Source organism: Etheostoma cragini, chromosome 17 (genome assembly GCF_013103735.1).
Source record: "Etheostoma cragini isolate CJK2018 chromosome 17, CSU_Ecrag_1.0, whole genome shotgun sequence".
Taxonomy (NCBI): Eukaryota; Metazoa; Chordata; class Actinopteri; order Perciformes; family Percidae; genus Etheostoma; species Etheostoma cragini.
The window spans coordinates 9,181,530-9,195,722 of NC_048423.1; the positions used below are offsets into that span (position 1 = coordinate 9,181,530).

At 39.8% G+C, this 14,193-nt stretch overlaps 1 protein-coding gene across 1 annotated transcript in view; it reads left to right on the top strand.

The window, feature by feature from the left end:
• Window positions 1-3,716: 3,716 nt before the first annotated feature.
• The window catches only part of LOC117960624 (E3 ubiquitin-protein ligase NEURL1-like), a 30,554-nt gene continuing 20,077 nt past the window's right edge, over window positions 3,717-14,193 (top strand). The window contains exons 1-3 of the mRNA XM_034898629.1: window positions 3,717-4,111; window positions 9,033-9,274; window positions 10,757-11,078. Coding sequence (XP_034754520.1) covers window positions 4,078-4,111; window positions 9,033-9,274; window positions 10,757-11,078 — 598 coding nt within the window. The 5' untranslated portion in view covers window positions 3,717-4,077. The remainder of the gene's footprint in view (window positions 4,112-9,032; window positions 9,275-10,756; window positions 11,079-14,193) is intronic.

The window sequence follows — 14,193 nt, forward strand, 5'->3', positions numbered from 1 at the left end:
GACTTTTCTGCTACAGTTTACCTAATGAAAATCTCATGATCAATGAACTTGTCCCTGGTATCTTCCTCATACCACTATCACTTTCAAATGCTATGTGACAACTTGATTTCACCTCTGATACATGCCTGCCGGGTGGGGTTCCTTTTCTGCTGACGCTCCCCTGCTGAGGATCATATGATGCTCTTGTGTTGCTTTGTAATGTTTTGCACATGGCTGCAGGGCAATGGTCCAAGCTCTGAGTTGAATGGTGTGTTTGTTCAACATGGATCACCCCCTAAGAGAGAAACGTGCAAACGGCTGCCTCAAACAAGGTTATCAAGACGTTCACAGAGGCCCCACTCCAGCACTCCCCACCAGGCAGCTGCTGCCTGCCAGGCGCCCATCTACAAATAATCTACTGTGGAACGAGGTGTCAGTCTGTTCTGTCGGGGCGTACAGTGTATGTCCAATCCTGAGTGAAAGCAAAGTTGTCAAAGCTATTACACAAAGGACTAGGTTATAATAATACTTTTAAATGTGCTGAGAATATAGTAGTGTTTAAAATGAGGCAAACTGAGCAAATTTCAAAAACTTAATGCAACTTTCATCCGTGAATGGATTACTAAACCGTCATACCTGGCACAGGCCAGGTGTCACCCCGACCTCTAGGTTCCCTTGGCCCACTGCCCAGTTAGCCTTTTTTGCTAGAAAGTCAATCGACTACAAAGGGATGCAAAACGACTGCAAAAAGACACAAAGTGACAACAAAGATGCAAACGGACAGCAAAATGACAGTGACAATAAAGAGATGCAAAGCTACTACAAAGACATGCAGAACCAGTTAAAAGACATGCAAACTGACTACTACAAAGACATGCAAACTGACTACAAAACAACAAAAGGAAAATAAAGATATGGAAAATTTTATGAAGAGGTCCAAAATGATATTAAAGAGGCACAAAACGGCAGCAAAAAGACAATGCAACAACAAATAGATGCACAAAATTACCACAAATCTTACATTATTATAAAAGATTATGTAGGATGGGTAATATCCACAATCAACAGAAATATAATGATAGGTTTTCTTCTTATGCGACAGTTTTCGACATGGCATTCAAGACAAATTAAGGCAAAAATGTAATTGATATTTTGCAGATGCCAGATTTTTGGCAATGTTCCTCAGTGCATTATTAGTGGCATCCTATTTGATATTACTGTAGGACACAAGGCATCATATTTTATCATTTCACGGTGAACAACACTTCTTCTTGGATTACCGAACAGCCCGTCAGAGTTTGACAGCCTGATGATCAGGTGGCATGTCAAACTCCATTAAGCACGACTCTGATAGCTACAGGGTCCATGCCTTACATTTTTAAGTGTTCTGTTTACACTTTTTGCTTTGATATTTTTAGTTCATTCAAATTATTTAATTGTCTGTGACAACTAAAATCAGTTTGACTACTTTTCATAGAAACTCCCCCCCTGTCGTAGGACTTTACCCTCATTGCAAATTGCTTACAGACAGTCAAGCAAACTGCAATCAGATTATATAAACAACATGAGAATATAGTTAATGGTACTGAGCCAATACAGTGTCTCACAGGCCTGGCTAACGACACAAGTTATGTAAACGCTTCTATGACAAGGCACATCCTGAGAGGTGTCCGCTGGGTACCAGGGCCATTGCGCCAACTCTGAACCTCTGGAGCCCGAACAAGTTGCTCCTTCACTTTAAAGGAAAAGAGTAAGAACATAAAACTCTGTTTTAGAGGGATATTTATTTGATGGGAGATCACAAGTCCATCAGATTTGATTGCACCAACATCATGATGTTTAGCAAACTGTGGCCTGTGGACCAATGACAGTCCTCAAAAAAATTGAGGGCAACCCCTGAACTTGATATGAATTACTTGCATTGCATCTTAATCATCATCATCATCTCAATTCTTTTACTTTGAAGAGCTCACACTGTAAGGCTATACGATTTCAATCCAGGTCTGTGTCATATTTGTGTGGGCACTGTGTTAAGTTGAATGGTGCATTGCTTCCCTCCGTGGCAGCAGTGCATGGAGTTTGGTGCAGCTGAGGTGTCAGTGGACGTCCATGATGCTTTTCAATCCATCTGGCAGGCATTAGCTGCTTGGAGCTCCATGCACTGGTGCCACAAGACGAAGCCACACACAATTCATCTGCCCACAATGCCATGACACAGAGCTACATTAAATCAGCAACATGTCTCTTTAATACACTAGTCGGCTACTTTGTCTATATGTGCCATAACCTTACAAGCATCTGTCAGGTTAGGAATGACAATTTGTAGAAAGCTACTGGTTGCATAGTAACTTGTGCCACCTTGCGAGTGTCACGGGAAATGATGTTCTGTCATCAATGCTAGTGCTGTTAGTTAAAGTTAGCGATTGCTGTGAACACCCATAGACTGTAAAAAAAAGTGGACGTACCATGCTTGACAACACCTATTTGGTTTGTGGACAGACATTTTGAAACCTCAAGTTTGCCGTTAAGCATCACCATCTTGTTTTTTTGCAACCGGATGTTATGTTTTTGACAAGAGGGTGGATCAGGGGAGGATGATGTGGCCAAGCAAGTGTTGTGCATGATTGTAATGGCTATACACTAAGCTAAACATTAAAGGGGGAAAGTTGCCAATTTTTAACCCCTCCGAAAAACTGTGGACCTCCAGGTACTGCCACCATTCAACCTGCATGTACGGCAGTACAGAAAATCTGAAAACGTTTCCTTAAGTTACCAGCTAGCGGTAGCTAGTTAGCTTGGTTGGCACAACACTGAAACACACTGGATTGATCAACTCTTACGTTGTCAGACCTTGGGGGACAGATAAAATGATTGGTCTTATCTGCAAACAAGTGGATTTTCTGGCATTTAAATGTTTTCTAAATAAATAATTGCTTTTGGAACAATTTAGTTAGATGTGCTACTAAACCCCCAAAACCCAGAAGATGTGCTGTCAAACCCCAAACACCAAGTATCAACCTTTATGAAAGTAAAACTGTTAAGTCAATTTACTACACAGTATTGCTGTTCAGGTCAAATTTCTCAGCGTCAGTATCACCTTAAGCCTGAAGCCAGTGGTTTCTCTGCCTGCTCATTGTGAAAACTTCACCACCAAGACAAGCACTCACAATGTATCTACATGTATCTTCCTGCAAGCTGATTTGCAACACTAGGCGACTGTGTTGTGAAGAGATACTGGCTTTAGATGAACATAAACCAACAAAGCTTTAAGCCATCCGTAGTTGGAACAAACACCAAGCAGTGCGACAACTCTGTATTATCTTCCTGTTTCCTGATGGGTCCTTGAAGACTAAAAATATAAAATAACTACATTTTAGAATTTTTCTTCCCTGCACTTTTATTTTCCCATGTAATGACTCAAGTGATTTCAGGAATTTCTGAGCTTTTGCATATGGATGTAAATGTAGATTAACCTTACCCTGTAATTTGAAAGTGAAAGAGGGTAACAAATTAGGTGGGGGCAGCAAACGTGTTATCCTTTCAACAGGTGCGGGTGAAAGCTCTGTTTTATCAAGAATGTGAATCTTCAGGGTTCACACCAGAGGCAAGGAGGAATTTTGAGTGATGATAAAACTGAAAATAGAAACTCATATATAAGGTAGGAAAATAAAATAAAAAAATTTGACATTGTGAGTCCTTACAAAGGTAGCCTATTAAATGTATCTTACAGGGAGATAAGTGAAGTGTCCTCTGACAGTCAAAAAGAGTATGATGGTGATGTATTGCTTGGACTCTGGAGGTCCCCTCTTTGGTAGCTACAGCGTTAATAGTCCCGGGAAGTCCCACCTCCACTACCACCTTTCATGTTAATTTCAGCGTGATCTCTGCACGGACTGCAGGCAGCCGCTGAGCGCTGGACCTGCAGCTTCATGTCGATGAGGCTTTAGACACAACCTGTCGCTGAAACACTGTCGGGACTTTCTTTTGGGAACGGCGTTGTGTCCGTATAATGTCGCTACTGAGGACGCGCAGCTTACTGTGAATATTGTGGGTCCAGCTGGTAGTTAGAGAGGAGGTGAACGCACCTTGCATCCAGCCATGGGAGGTCAGATCACAAGGAATACCTTCTACGGTAAGTACAGTTGGCTTCACGGCTATTGATTCTTTAAAATGAATGAATCCAGTAATTATTACAACAGAACAAATTACTAGACGTAATCGAGTTGGAGGCGTGCCTCAAGCCTTTGTGCATAGAAATTGCACGCGTCCTGGTTGCCTAAAATAAATAAGAAGTGAAAGTAGTCAAGTTTTACCATCTTCTGTAAGTCACAACTGGCTCTGAAAAGGAGAAAATATCATCATATACATCAAAATGTGACAACAACATCATAGCCTTTATAAAAACATCCAAGGGATGCAAGTTTCTCGGTCTTGTTCTGCTTCTTCATAAAGCCTGTTTATAGTAGGCTTTTAAAATAAATCAGAAAGGATAAACTCAGCCAAGTTGGTACCTAACTTTTCCTGTTGGTTTGCTTCATGAATGTCTGTTTGACGCTTATGTAGCTTACTTTGTGTCCTTTGGTTATCAATTGATCATGAATAGACTACATGTCTCAAATGGTGGTAGTTAACAGGTGCAATGGACCTTATTAATTATTACTATTATTAATCTTTTCATTTCAGTGAAAATTAACATTTCTTGCAGAAGCTTTCTAGAATACAAGTTACAGTTTGTAAATAGACTTAGGCCTATCTAATGTGCCAAATACTTTAAGTTTAAAACCAAAGCATGAATTATAAAGTGTGTTGGACTTTATTTACTATAATTCTTGTTGTTTTATTCAGACTTCTTTATATCTATAAGTGTTCATTATATTTTGACAACTTGAACAACTCCGCCATAAATGTTCAGTAAAAGTATAAGTCTAGAAGAGGGTAGTTATTGATTATATTAGTTGCAGAGCTGTAACAATTAGTCAAACATTGGTTAATCGATTGGAAAAGAATTACCCTGCAACTAATAATCAGTTAATCACTTAAGTAATTAAAAAAAATCTATATGTTCCCTGGTACCAAGGATTTTCTGCTTTCCTGTGGCTCATATGGCTGTTAATTCAATGGGCTATATTTCATATAGTCTTTTTTCCAATTTCACTTTTAAGAGCCACTGGGGTGAAATAACAATATAGGTGCAGGCAGGGACGCTACTAAAAACCCTTGGCCCTCTGACAAGAGCTCATTCAGGGCCCTGAATATGTAACCCCTGTCATGTTGCAGGGCCCCTGTCCAGCTCGGGCTCATGAATCATTCAGCACTCCCCATTTGGTAAACCGGCATGATTGTATCAATGAACATTAGATATCACAGTGTGACGTTAGCACAGAGGTTAAACCATTGTTGAAGAAAGACATTTAGTTTTATGTGATGAGTGTTTTAAAAGCTTTGACATGTTGAGATTACATGTAGCATTGGGATCGGAAAATAGCTCTAAAACAAAAGCACTGATGAGTCGTTACTTAACATTACTAGAGCTGCAATTGGATTGGTTTATACATTTTTGTAAAGAAAAAAATGCCAGAACTCTCATGTTCCAGCTCTTCACAAATTAACGTTTTCTGGTGTCCTGAAAATCTTTGGGTTTTGGACTGTGGGTGTTGATCGGACAAAACAAGACCCCCGAAGAGGTCTCGTTTGGCTTTGGGAAACTGTGTTTTCATGGCCTGAACAATCTATCCACCAATAATCAATAGATTAATTGATGATGAAAATGAATGTTAACTGAAGCTAAAACTTTACATTACAATATATAAACACGTTATGTGCATACCCAATTGGTCCGAGTCTGGAGGTAAGCTGGATAAAGTAGTCTCTGCTTTATTTCTCTTAGTTGAAACTCATAAAATCAATTAAATCACCTCAAAATAAAACTCATTTCTCAACAGATTTAACTGTTTTTGTGATGCTCTGACTTTTCTCTAGTGACACTAAATTTTGTACATCTTTAAGTTAATTATCTTCTATCATTTACAAAGCACAATAGTAATTGTGAAAGAAACAACCACATGGCGAGACTATCAGGCAAACATCATCTCTAATCCATGGTATAATTCATAACATGTTACCAAATGAAAGGAAAAAATAAACAGTACTGCAAAAGTAGCAGGACAATGTGTGTCAACACAGCAATACTTATGGGAAGATGTTTTAAAAATTGTAGTTGAAGTGTTTTCACTTTTGTTTACCTCTTACTGAAAACAACACAAGCTATGACATATTTGTAAAAGCTAAAACCATATACATGCCCTTTGGCTCATTGGGATGCTACCTTTGAGTGCTTGTCTTGGGAGAGAGGGCCACCGAGGCTCTATACCAACGTCACACCACATTAGGGTCTGTTGGGGCTTCTTAGTGAGACCAAGCCTGGGGATAAAACACAGGGTAAAGAGCATAAAAGGCCAGGTGACACTGGCCAGGGCCAATCTTTGTCTCTGTACTGTGTCCATTCCAAATAATGACAGCAAAGACAGTCACATTGTGTGCGGTGGTGCATTAAGTAACATTATCCCTCCTTAAATTGCTCATCTGACATTCGTCATGGCGCCTCTCTTTTATCATTACAAGGCTCTGGTGACTGTTTACCCTGCTGTCTCCGTCAGGTCGCATGACTTTTTAAACACACTTTAACAGCCACTGTATCATCAGCACTTTTGGCTCAAACCCGCTGTAATTTACAGCAAATCAAATGCGGTATTTGTATTTATCCATTTGTTTACACTTATTTAACTTTATTCATTGTTGGCATAGTCCTCTGTGTGCTCTGAATGCTGTAAATCCACTATGAAACGCCTGGGATGTGAAAATAGAAAAGAAACTGAAGAATTCAAATTCACAGCAGCAGAAATGATATTGGTGAAAGAGAAGATATTGGTGTCTTGGTTATATGGTAAAGCATGAGCCCTATGAGGAGTTGCTTCTTTTTTCCAGACCTTACAGGAAATACTTTATTCTGCTTGGGCCTTGATGAAGTACAATGCAGTCTTGTTTTGTTTTCTCAAAGACATCACGTCTGACATGACATCATGGATGCAATATGGTTGAAGGATTTGTTATGACTTCATTTAAGACCACTGTTGTGCACAGAGTACAATGCCGCATTGTTCTGCAGCGACAAGAGCATGCAAAGAGGTTAACAAATACACTGAACTGAGCCCAGAACCCTTGGCAAAGCCTCTCTGATTGTGATGTGAAGGGAAAGACTCTTTCTAGTTAAAACTCAACAAATTAGACGTTTTAACATCCCTCAATCCTCTTTCTCTGCCCTGTAATCAGAACAATAGTGATGTTATAACAGACCTAAGTCACATTTTTAGTCATTGCCCATCCTGTGTTGATTGATTTGTCTCCAGGGTACGTTATAAACACCGTAACACTCCAAGGTCACTCAAAGAGAAGCAAGAATAGCTGTCAGCAGGGGCCCATAGACTTCTCTCACGGACAAACACAAGTAGCTCCACACAGTTGTCCAAATTTAGGTGTGAAAATACAAGCAGTTCTCAAGGATGAAGAAGTGTTAATTAGTCCTGAATTATTTATTTGGCTTCCAATCTTGGCACAAAGGCTGGATTGTATGGTACTTTAAGACCTTTAAATGTCTTTGTAGAGAGGATTTAAGCATTGTAGTACAGAAATATGTATCAAATCACTAAGTGAGATTAAATTGGAACATCTTATTATTCAACTCTGAAAATACCTGACTTACATTTAATGAGAACCTAGTGTCTATGAGAAGATGCCACAGTGACCATGTCAAGAACTGGGGTACCACAAATGGGGAGAATTGGTCTTAATAAAGGGAGTGAGTGTGAAATCAGGTTCATGACGACATTAAGCAAAGTCTTTATCAGTCTAAAAACAAAAATGTCAGATGAGATTTGAAAAAAAGATGTTTTGCTCTATTGTGAGGTTACGGTATGTGGGAGCAGTCCTGATTCACACACGTTCACATGGGAACAAATTACAAAACTCTGCTGCGTATTATGACTCAGATGTTCTCCTCTGGGTCTGCTTTTATTCTGCTACTTCCTCTGACCAGCTAAACACAATAAATGTCACTAAATCTCATTTAGCAGCACTAATTTTCTTTTCTTTTTTTCATTCTGATAAGGCAGCGTGTACTTGACTCTCAGGTACACATATTGTGATTGATATGCCCTCCTTAAAACCTGAGACAGAGCTGGAAATAACTTGTAACAGCCATGCACCGCTATTTTAAGAGTAGCTTGGAATATACTGTATCAGCCAAACGAACATATACACATCAAGAACTTATATAAGATCCCAAAGCGTGCTTTCTGCTACACTAATTCAGCTCTGAGAGATGATGTTAGAGAGCCGTACATGTTAGCTAATCTTTTTTGTTTTCTTTATCCTACTTCTCATGCTCCATTTCCTCCATTCTACCAATTATTGTCCAAATGTGTTCCAGCACAGTGAGAAACAAATTGTTGAGTTAAAATTTGGCAACATGTAGAATAGCAGAACGGGATTGGTGTTACATGAAATTACCATCCACTGAAAAAAGACTATTTTGTATGTGCATAGCTTCATTGTTTTCCTTAATTACATAACCAAGGGACCAATTCTGCCCTTGTGTTTTTTCCATCCAAGGACATTTTTGCATGTAAATTAACTTGCACGTTGTTCTTTCATGTCACCAGTACAGTAGGTGTGTGGTTGCACTGTGCTACCTTGAGAAGCTGAAAACAGAGCACAAGTGTGAGATTGTTTTAATATATTTTACTTAATTGGATGTTAAAGCAGCAGGTATGTGGGAGGAAATTACACGTGACAGCAAGTCACAACCTGAGTCCACCTCACGATGTCAGTATTTAAAGTGAAGCCTGTGGTGGGGCAAACTAATCTAATATTCTAATCTAATTTAAAATGTTTTTTTTTTACTGTAATCTGCCCCAAGAAGAATGTATTCAGTAATTCATTTTCTTCTCCCCACCCATGAACTAAATTAAGCAACAACTTTTTCCTTCTTCACATAGATTCTCTGAACGGACCATTTCCTGCCACATCTCACCGATGCCACCACAAGCCCAAGCGCTGCCTGCCCATCCACCCATGTGGAAGTTTGTCCTCCTTCCCTCTGCTCTTCCACCCCAGCACCAAGGGCTCGCAGATTGTCATGGACATTTCCCAGAGGACCGTCAAGAGGCAGGCCAGCTTCTGTAACGCCATCACCTTTAGCAACAGACCAACAGCTGTGTATGAGCAAGTACGGCTGAAGGTAATAATACACTAGCTATCCTAGTTGTATATTATAGTTCATTACACGGCTTGGCTGAATGCTTGAATCTGGTTGGTCAATCCTGGAATTCTAATGATGGCGATGATAGCTATTTCTGTGTAACATGCCCGTTGCTAAGTATAACAGACAGTTGAACGCAGTTTTGATCATAGACTCTGGCGGATCATTTTTTAATCAATAAAAACTGTTATTAAATTAATATTTGTGATTATATGGCACTCATACCGCTGATTAGCGGATTAAAAGGGGAGTGAGAGTGGGGGATAAGGGGATCTCTATTGGCAACAATGCAAACAGAGCATTAGTTAGCTCACTCACCGGGGCGACTCGTCTTCCGCTGGAGCGGTTCTCATCAGCGGCAAAGTTAAACGTCCAGACCAGGACGCAGGCATCATTATTTGGTAAGCTCTGTATGCGTAGATGTGTAATAAGCCATGTAATAAGCCATGTTATACGCAGGATAATGTAGAGCCAACCGGTCATTACTGCGAGTGGAACCCCTTCAGGCTGAGTCAAGACCTGCATCACCCTGTCGAGGCACCACCAAAACAAGTCACTCTGATGGCTATCTTCATTTCCTGTTACTTTACAAAACAATACAGTGCAAAAAAGTCTTTCATACTACCAAAATACTGCACTATGAAAATTAGTACATACTATATTTTAGAATGGTAGTACGTACAGTAGAGTATTGAAAAATGAAGCCACCAATTGTCACTATGATGTAAAGTCTTTTTTCCCTCATTTTCTTTGTGTTTTTACTTTTATCCTCTCTTTTAATCTTTTAAACCCTTTTTTGCTCTACTGTTTTGATTTTCTTTCTTTTCTCTCTCACTCTTGTGTGGGCCAAAGCAGCAGCAGCTTAGAACAAGTTTCCACTTCACCTATCAGGCCATCTATGTCTCGAAAGTGAGAGAGCAGGGCAAGCATTGCCATGTGAGGAATACTGTTATCTGGCACGGTAAATGCAAAGTAAATAAAGGGTCAAAACAAGACAAAAATCGTTTGCAGGTGATAACCATACCAAGGTAACTCTTCTTAGTTTTAGCCATGCTAAAATCCCAGCTTGATGCTATGGATGTTGGTGGTAAGGTTGGTCTGTGTATAATATCTTAGCAGCTATCATCGCCATCATTAGGTCAAAATGTGGCCAATACTTTAGTTAATGACTAAATACCATCAGAACTACTGACATATCCATCAGCCTCAGCTGAATATTGGGTTAAGTGTTAATTAGCTAATGTTAGCATGCTCACACACTAAAATAAGCAAATGAACTTGGGAATTATTAGTCACACCTGCTCAACGTGCTAAATATCAGCATGTCAGCATTGTCATTACAGACATGTTAATATGCTGATATTAGCTTATACTCAAGTTCACACAATGATGTAACAACTATGATGTAAGTAAATACCTTAAGTTGAATATTTTCATGATTTAAAGTTATGTACTCCCCAGATCACTAAAAAGCAGTGCTGCTGGAGCGGTGCTCTTCGTCTTGGTTTTACATCCAAAGACCCATCGAGCATCAACCCAGACACCTTGCCAAAGTACGCCTGCCCCGACCTGGTCTCCCAGAGTGGCTTCTGGGCAAAAGCCCTGCCAGAGGAGCTCTCCAATGAGGGAAACGTCATCTCCTTCTGGGTGGATAAGAAGGGCCGGGTGTTTTACCGCATCAACGACTACAGCCCAATGCTGTTCTTCAGCGGGGTACATGTCTCTGGGCCTGTGTGGGCTCTCATAGACGTCTACGGCCTCACCAGGGGGATCCAGCTGCTAGGTGAGTAATCATTCAGAACCAAGTCCTTTCCGAGAAATGACAATTCTGTTTGAATTGTCAACTTAGCAAGAGTAACAGCTTTTTTTTAATTCTTTTTGGACTAAGAGATTTTTAGCCATGCTAGCGCCGGCCTCTAGAGATGGCAATGTCGGTCTGTCAGTCAGTCGGTCCAGACTAAAATATATCTCAAAGACTTTGATGGATTTCCATGATATTTGGTAGGCCTACATACATTCATGGTGCCCAGAGGATGAATCATAATGTCTTTGGTTATGCTCTGAATATCAATTTGTCCAATACTTTGGTTTATGTCCAAATATCTGTAAAACTAAATTCCCATCATCCTCATCTGTACTTAACTGTGTTAAGTGATTAATATGTTAGCATACTAAGCTAAGATGGTAAACATGGTAAATAATATACTGCTAAACATCAGCATTATAGCATGCTGACATTGGCACTGCTGTGCCTACAGCCTCGCAGTTCTTACAGAGTCTTTTTACTATAATACTTCAAACCATTTTGCATCTGATGTTTTTTCCAGTGTAAATGGTTAAAAGGTGATGTTACATACAGCTTCTCTACTTTTCCCACACCAACAAAATAGCTCAGTGGAAAAAGATGGTGGGAGATTATGTAGATTAGTTACCATGGTTGTTAGTATCAAAGCTATTTCCCTAAAGGAGTAATTTCAAAATGTCTGAAAACTATTCTAACAAGTTCTCCATGCTGATTAAAAGTTTAAAGGGTCATTACATCAAAGAAATTACAGGTCCTCCAGAATCATTAACAGCAGTTTTCACCGCACTGAATCATCTGAAGTATGTTTGGATTGTAGATTGAGATGCATTTATGAAACACATCATTCATCAAAAACAGATGTCTCTGATTTTTGAATACAATACAAAGCTATGCAAAATTGATAAATAGGAATCCTTGTGAACACCTGAGTACTTATTTATAACCATTTCCAAGAATGACACTGCCTCTCTCCAAAGAATAGAGCCTGTCGGCTCCATTAATAAAAATAGAAGAGGCTCGGATATTGTGTAGATAATGCCATTTAACCTCATTTCTCCCGGTGTGGTTGACACGAGAAGTGAGCTATCTCGTTATGGGCTGTTTGGTATCCAGCACCAGAGTGCCACTATCTGGGGTTCACTGGCCTCGTGGTGCTGAACAACACACAGCTCTTGTCAAAGTGTGATGGTCAGCCCAAGAGGAGAGACAAAGAGGAGGGATGATGTCAGGTGTCTGGGGTATGTTTTCCAAGAAGATCAAACCAGAAGAATGCCTCATTCTATGGATCCAAGTCTGAATTCGACTTCAGTCACCCCCAACACAGATTCATGTTTAAATGAGAGGCCTGTTCAACAAAGAGTATGGTATAATAACAGATTATTTTCCATTTTACAATAAAAATGAGGATGTCCCGCAACGCGTAGTCGTAGTTCATGTAATTAATGCCTGTGAATGAGGCCTGTAGCCCTAAATCCCACGGTTATATTCTAATCAATCACCTTTATCCCCACATTGATGGCTAAACCAAAAATCCTCGGCTCTCAGTCAACTACAGGATCACTTGGCTATCAGCTTTCCTCTATAGCCTGACAGCGTCACTACTGGAGAGCATGGTATATCTCAAAGGCCAGTATTGTCTCAGCAGTTGGATACAGTTCAGCAAACACTTTAGTCTCTGAAATATGGGCGGACACATCAAAGTCTGGTGTTGTGAGCTGGCACATGTGCATACTTTCCTTCAACAGAAGGGTGCATTTTGATTCCTAATGATGCTTACACTCGGGTCTGAAATTAATGCTGCACCAGCTGATAAGCTGAGCCAAATTTCACCTGTTGTGGGCTTGGTACCATACAATCTGTCAAGGTAGGAGCTACGGATCTGCTGCAGTTGTTTTTCTTTAACAAGAGACAAATGGAGCGTGGAGCTGTGAATAAGCTCTTTGGAGTGTGGAGAAGGACTTGGTTGGGTGACCTTGATTTGGCTTTTGAGATAAATGTGCATGCCAGTAAAAATATGAAAGAAAATCAGTTGTGATAAACCTGTTGACTTAAGTGATGGTTTACTGTGTCAGTAAGATAGGCCTAATGTGTTTTAAGAGCTTTTTTATCAAAAGGTGCTCTCCAGGAATTGTACACATGGGGATCAGTTTACGTGTCACGTGAGTCCATGAGATAGAAAGTCTTCTGTGCCTCTGAAGGGAGCTTTTTAAAAGAGTACACCACCAATTTAGCATTAGCATTGCACCCCTATAACATTGTTGTTGTTGTTATTAAAGTTGAGCTGCCCATGACAATGGTCCTGAAGCACGCCTTGCAGTATCAACACCGGAACAAAAGGGCATTTCTTTCACATTTACTGCAGTCAGATTCACTGTGTTCACTTGGAATTAATGACTTCACACGGGTAGGTGCTTTTAATGACAATTGTAACATGTTAGGAGGACAAAAACACATTTAAAACATGCCCTATTTAAGCCTGTTGAGTGCTGACTCTAGCAGAAGGATAACACGGTGTACGCCGCACCGATTGTTTTTGTTTTTCAACCGGAATTCTCCTTTAAGTCTAAGTTAGTAAAATAAATGTATATGAGAAGTGATGAAAGTTGTTCACTTCCACAAAACATGTAACCATTATTTCTCTAAGCTAAAGCATACTTGTGTTGTGACCTCATTCCTGAGCTAACATCAGCCGTCATTTTAGACCAATAAGCCTCACAAGCTTTAATTTTTTAGACCTGTGTAATGAGCATAAATGTATCTGATCACATCCTTTCTTTAAATAGCTTCCTCATCTTTAATATTTTATGGATTAATTATGAAAGCGTCCCTGCTCACATGTCAGCTCACATAAGTGCTTACATTTTTTCTGCGAGCTGCCACCTGAGTTTAGACATCTACTAAAGACAGTGTTACAGGCACAATTCTTTATTGCTATTCTGATCAAATGTTTTTGTGGTTTGATTGTTTTGCTTCAGCTTATGGTTTCTGTGATCCTACTTGGTGTGATTCTTACTGTAAAACCACAGCATCTAATAGCAATTTTGAACCCATGATAAAGTTGCAACAATTTGTTTCTTAATTAAGTTTAAAGATG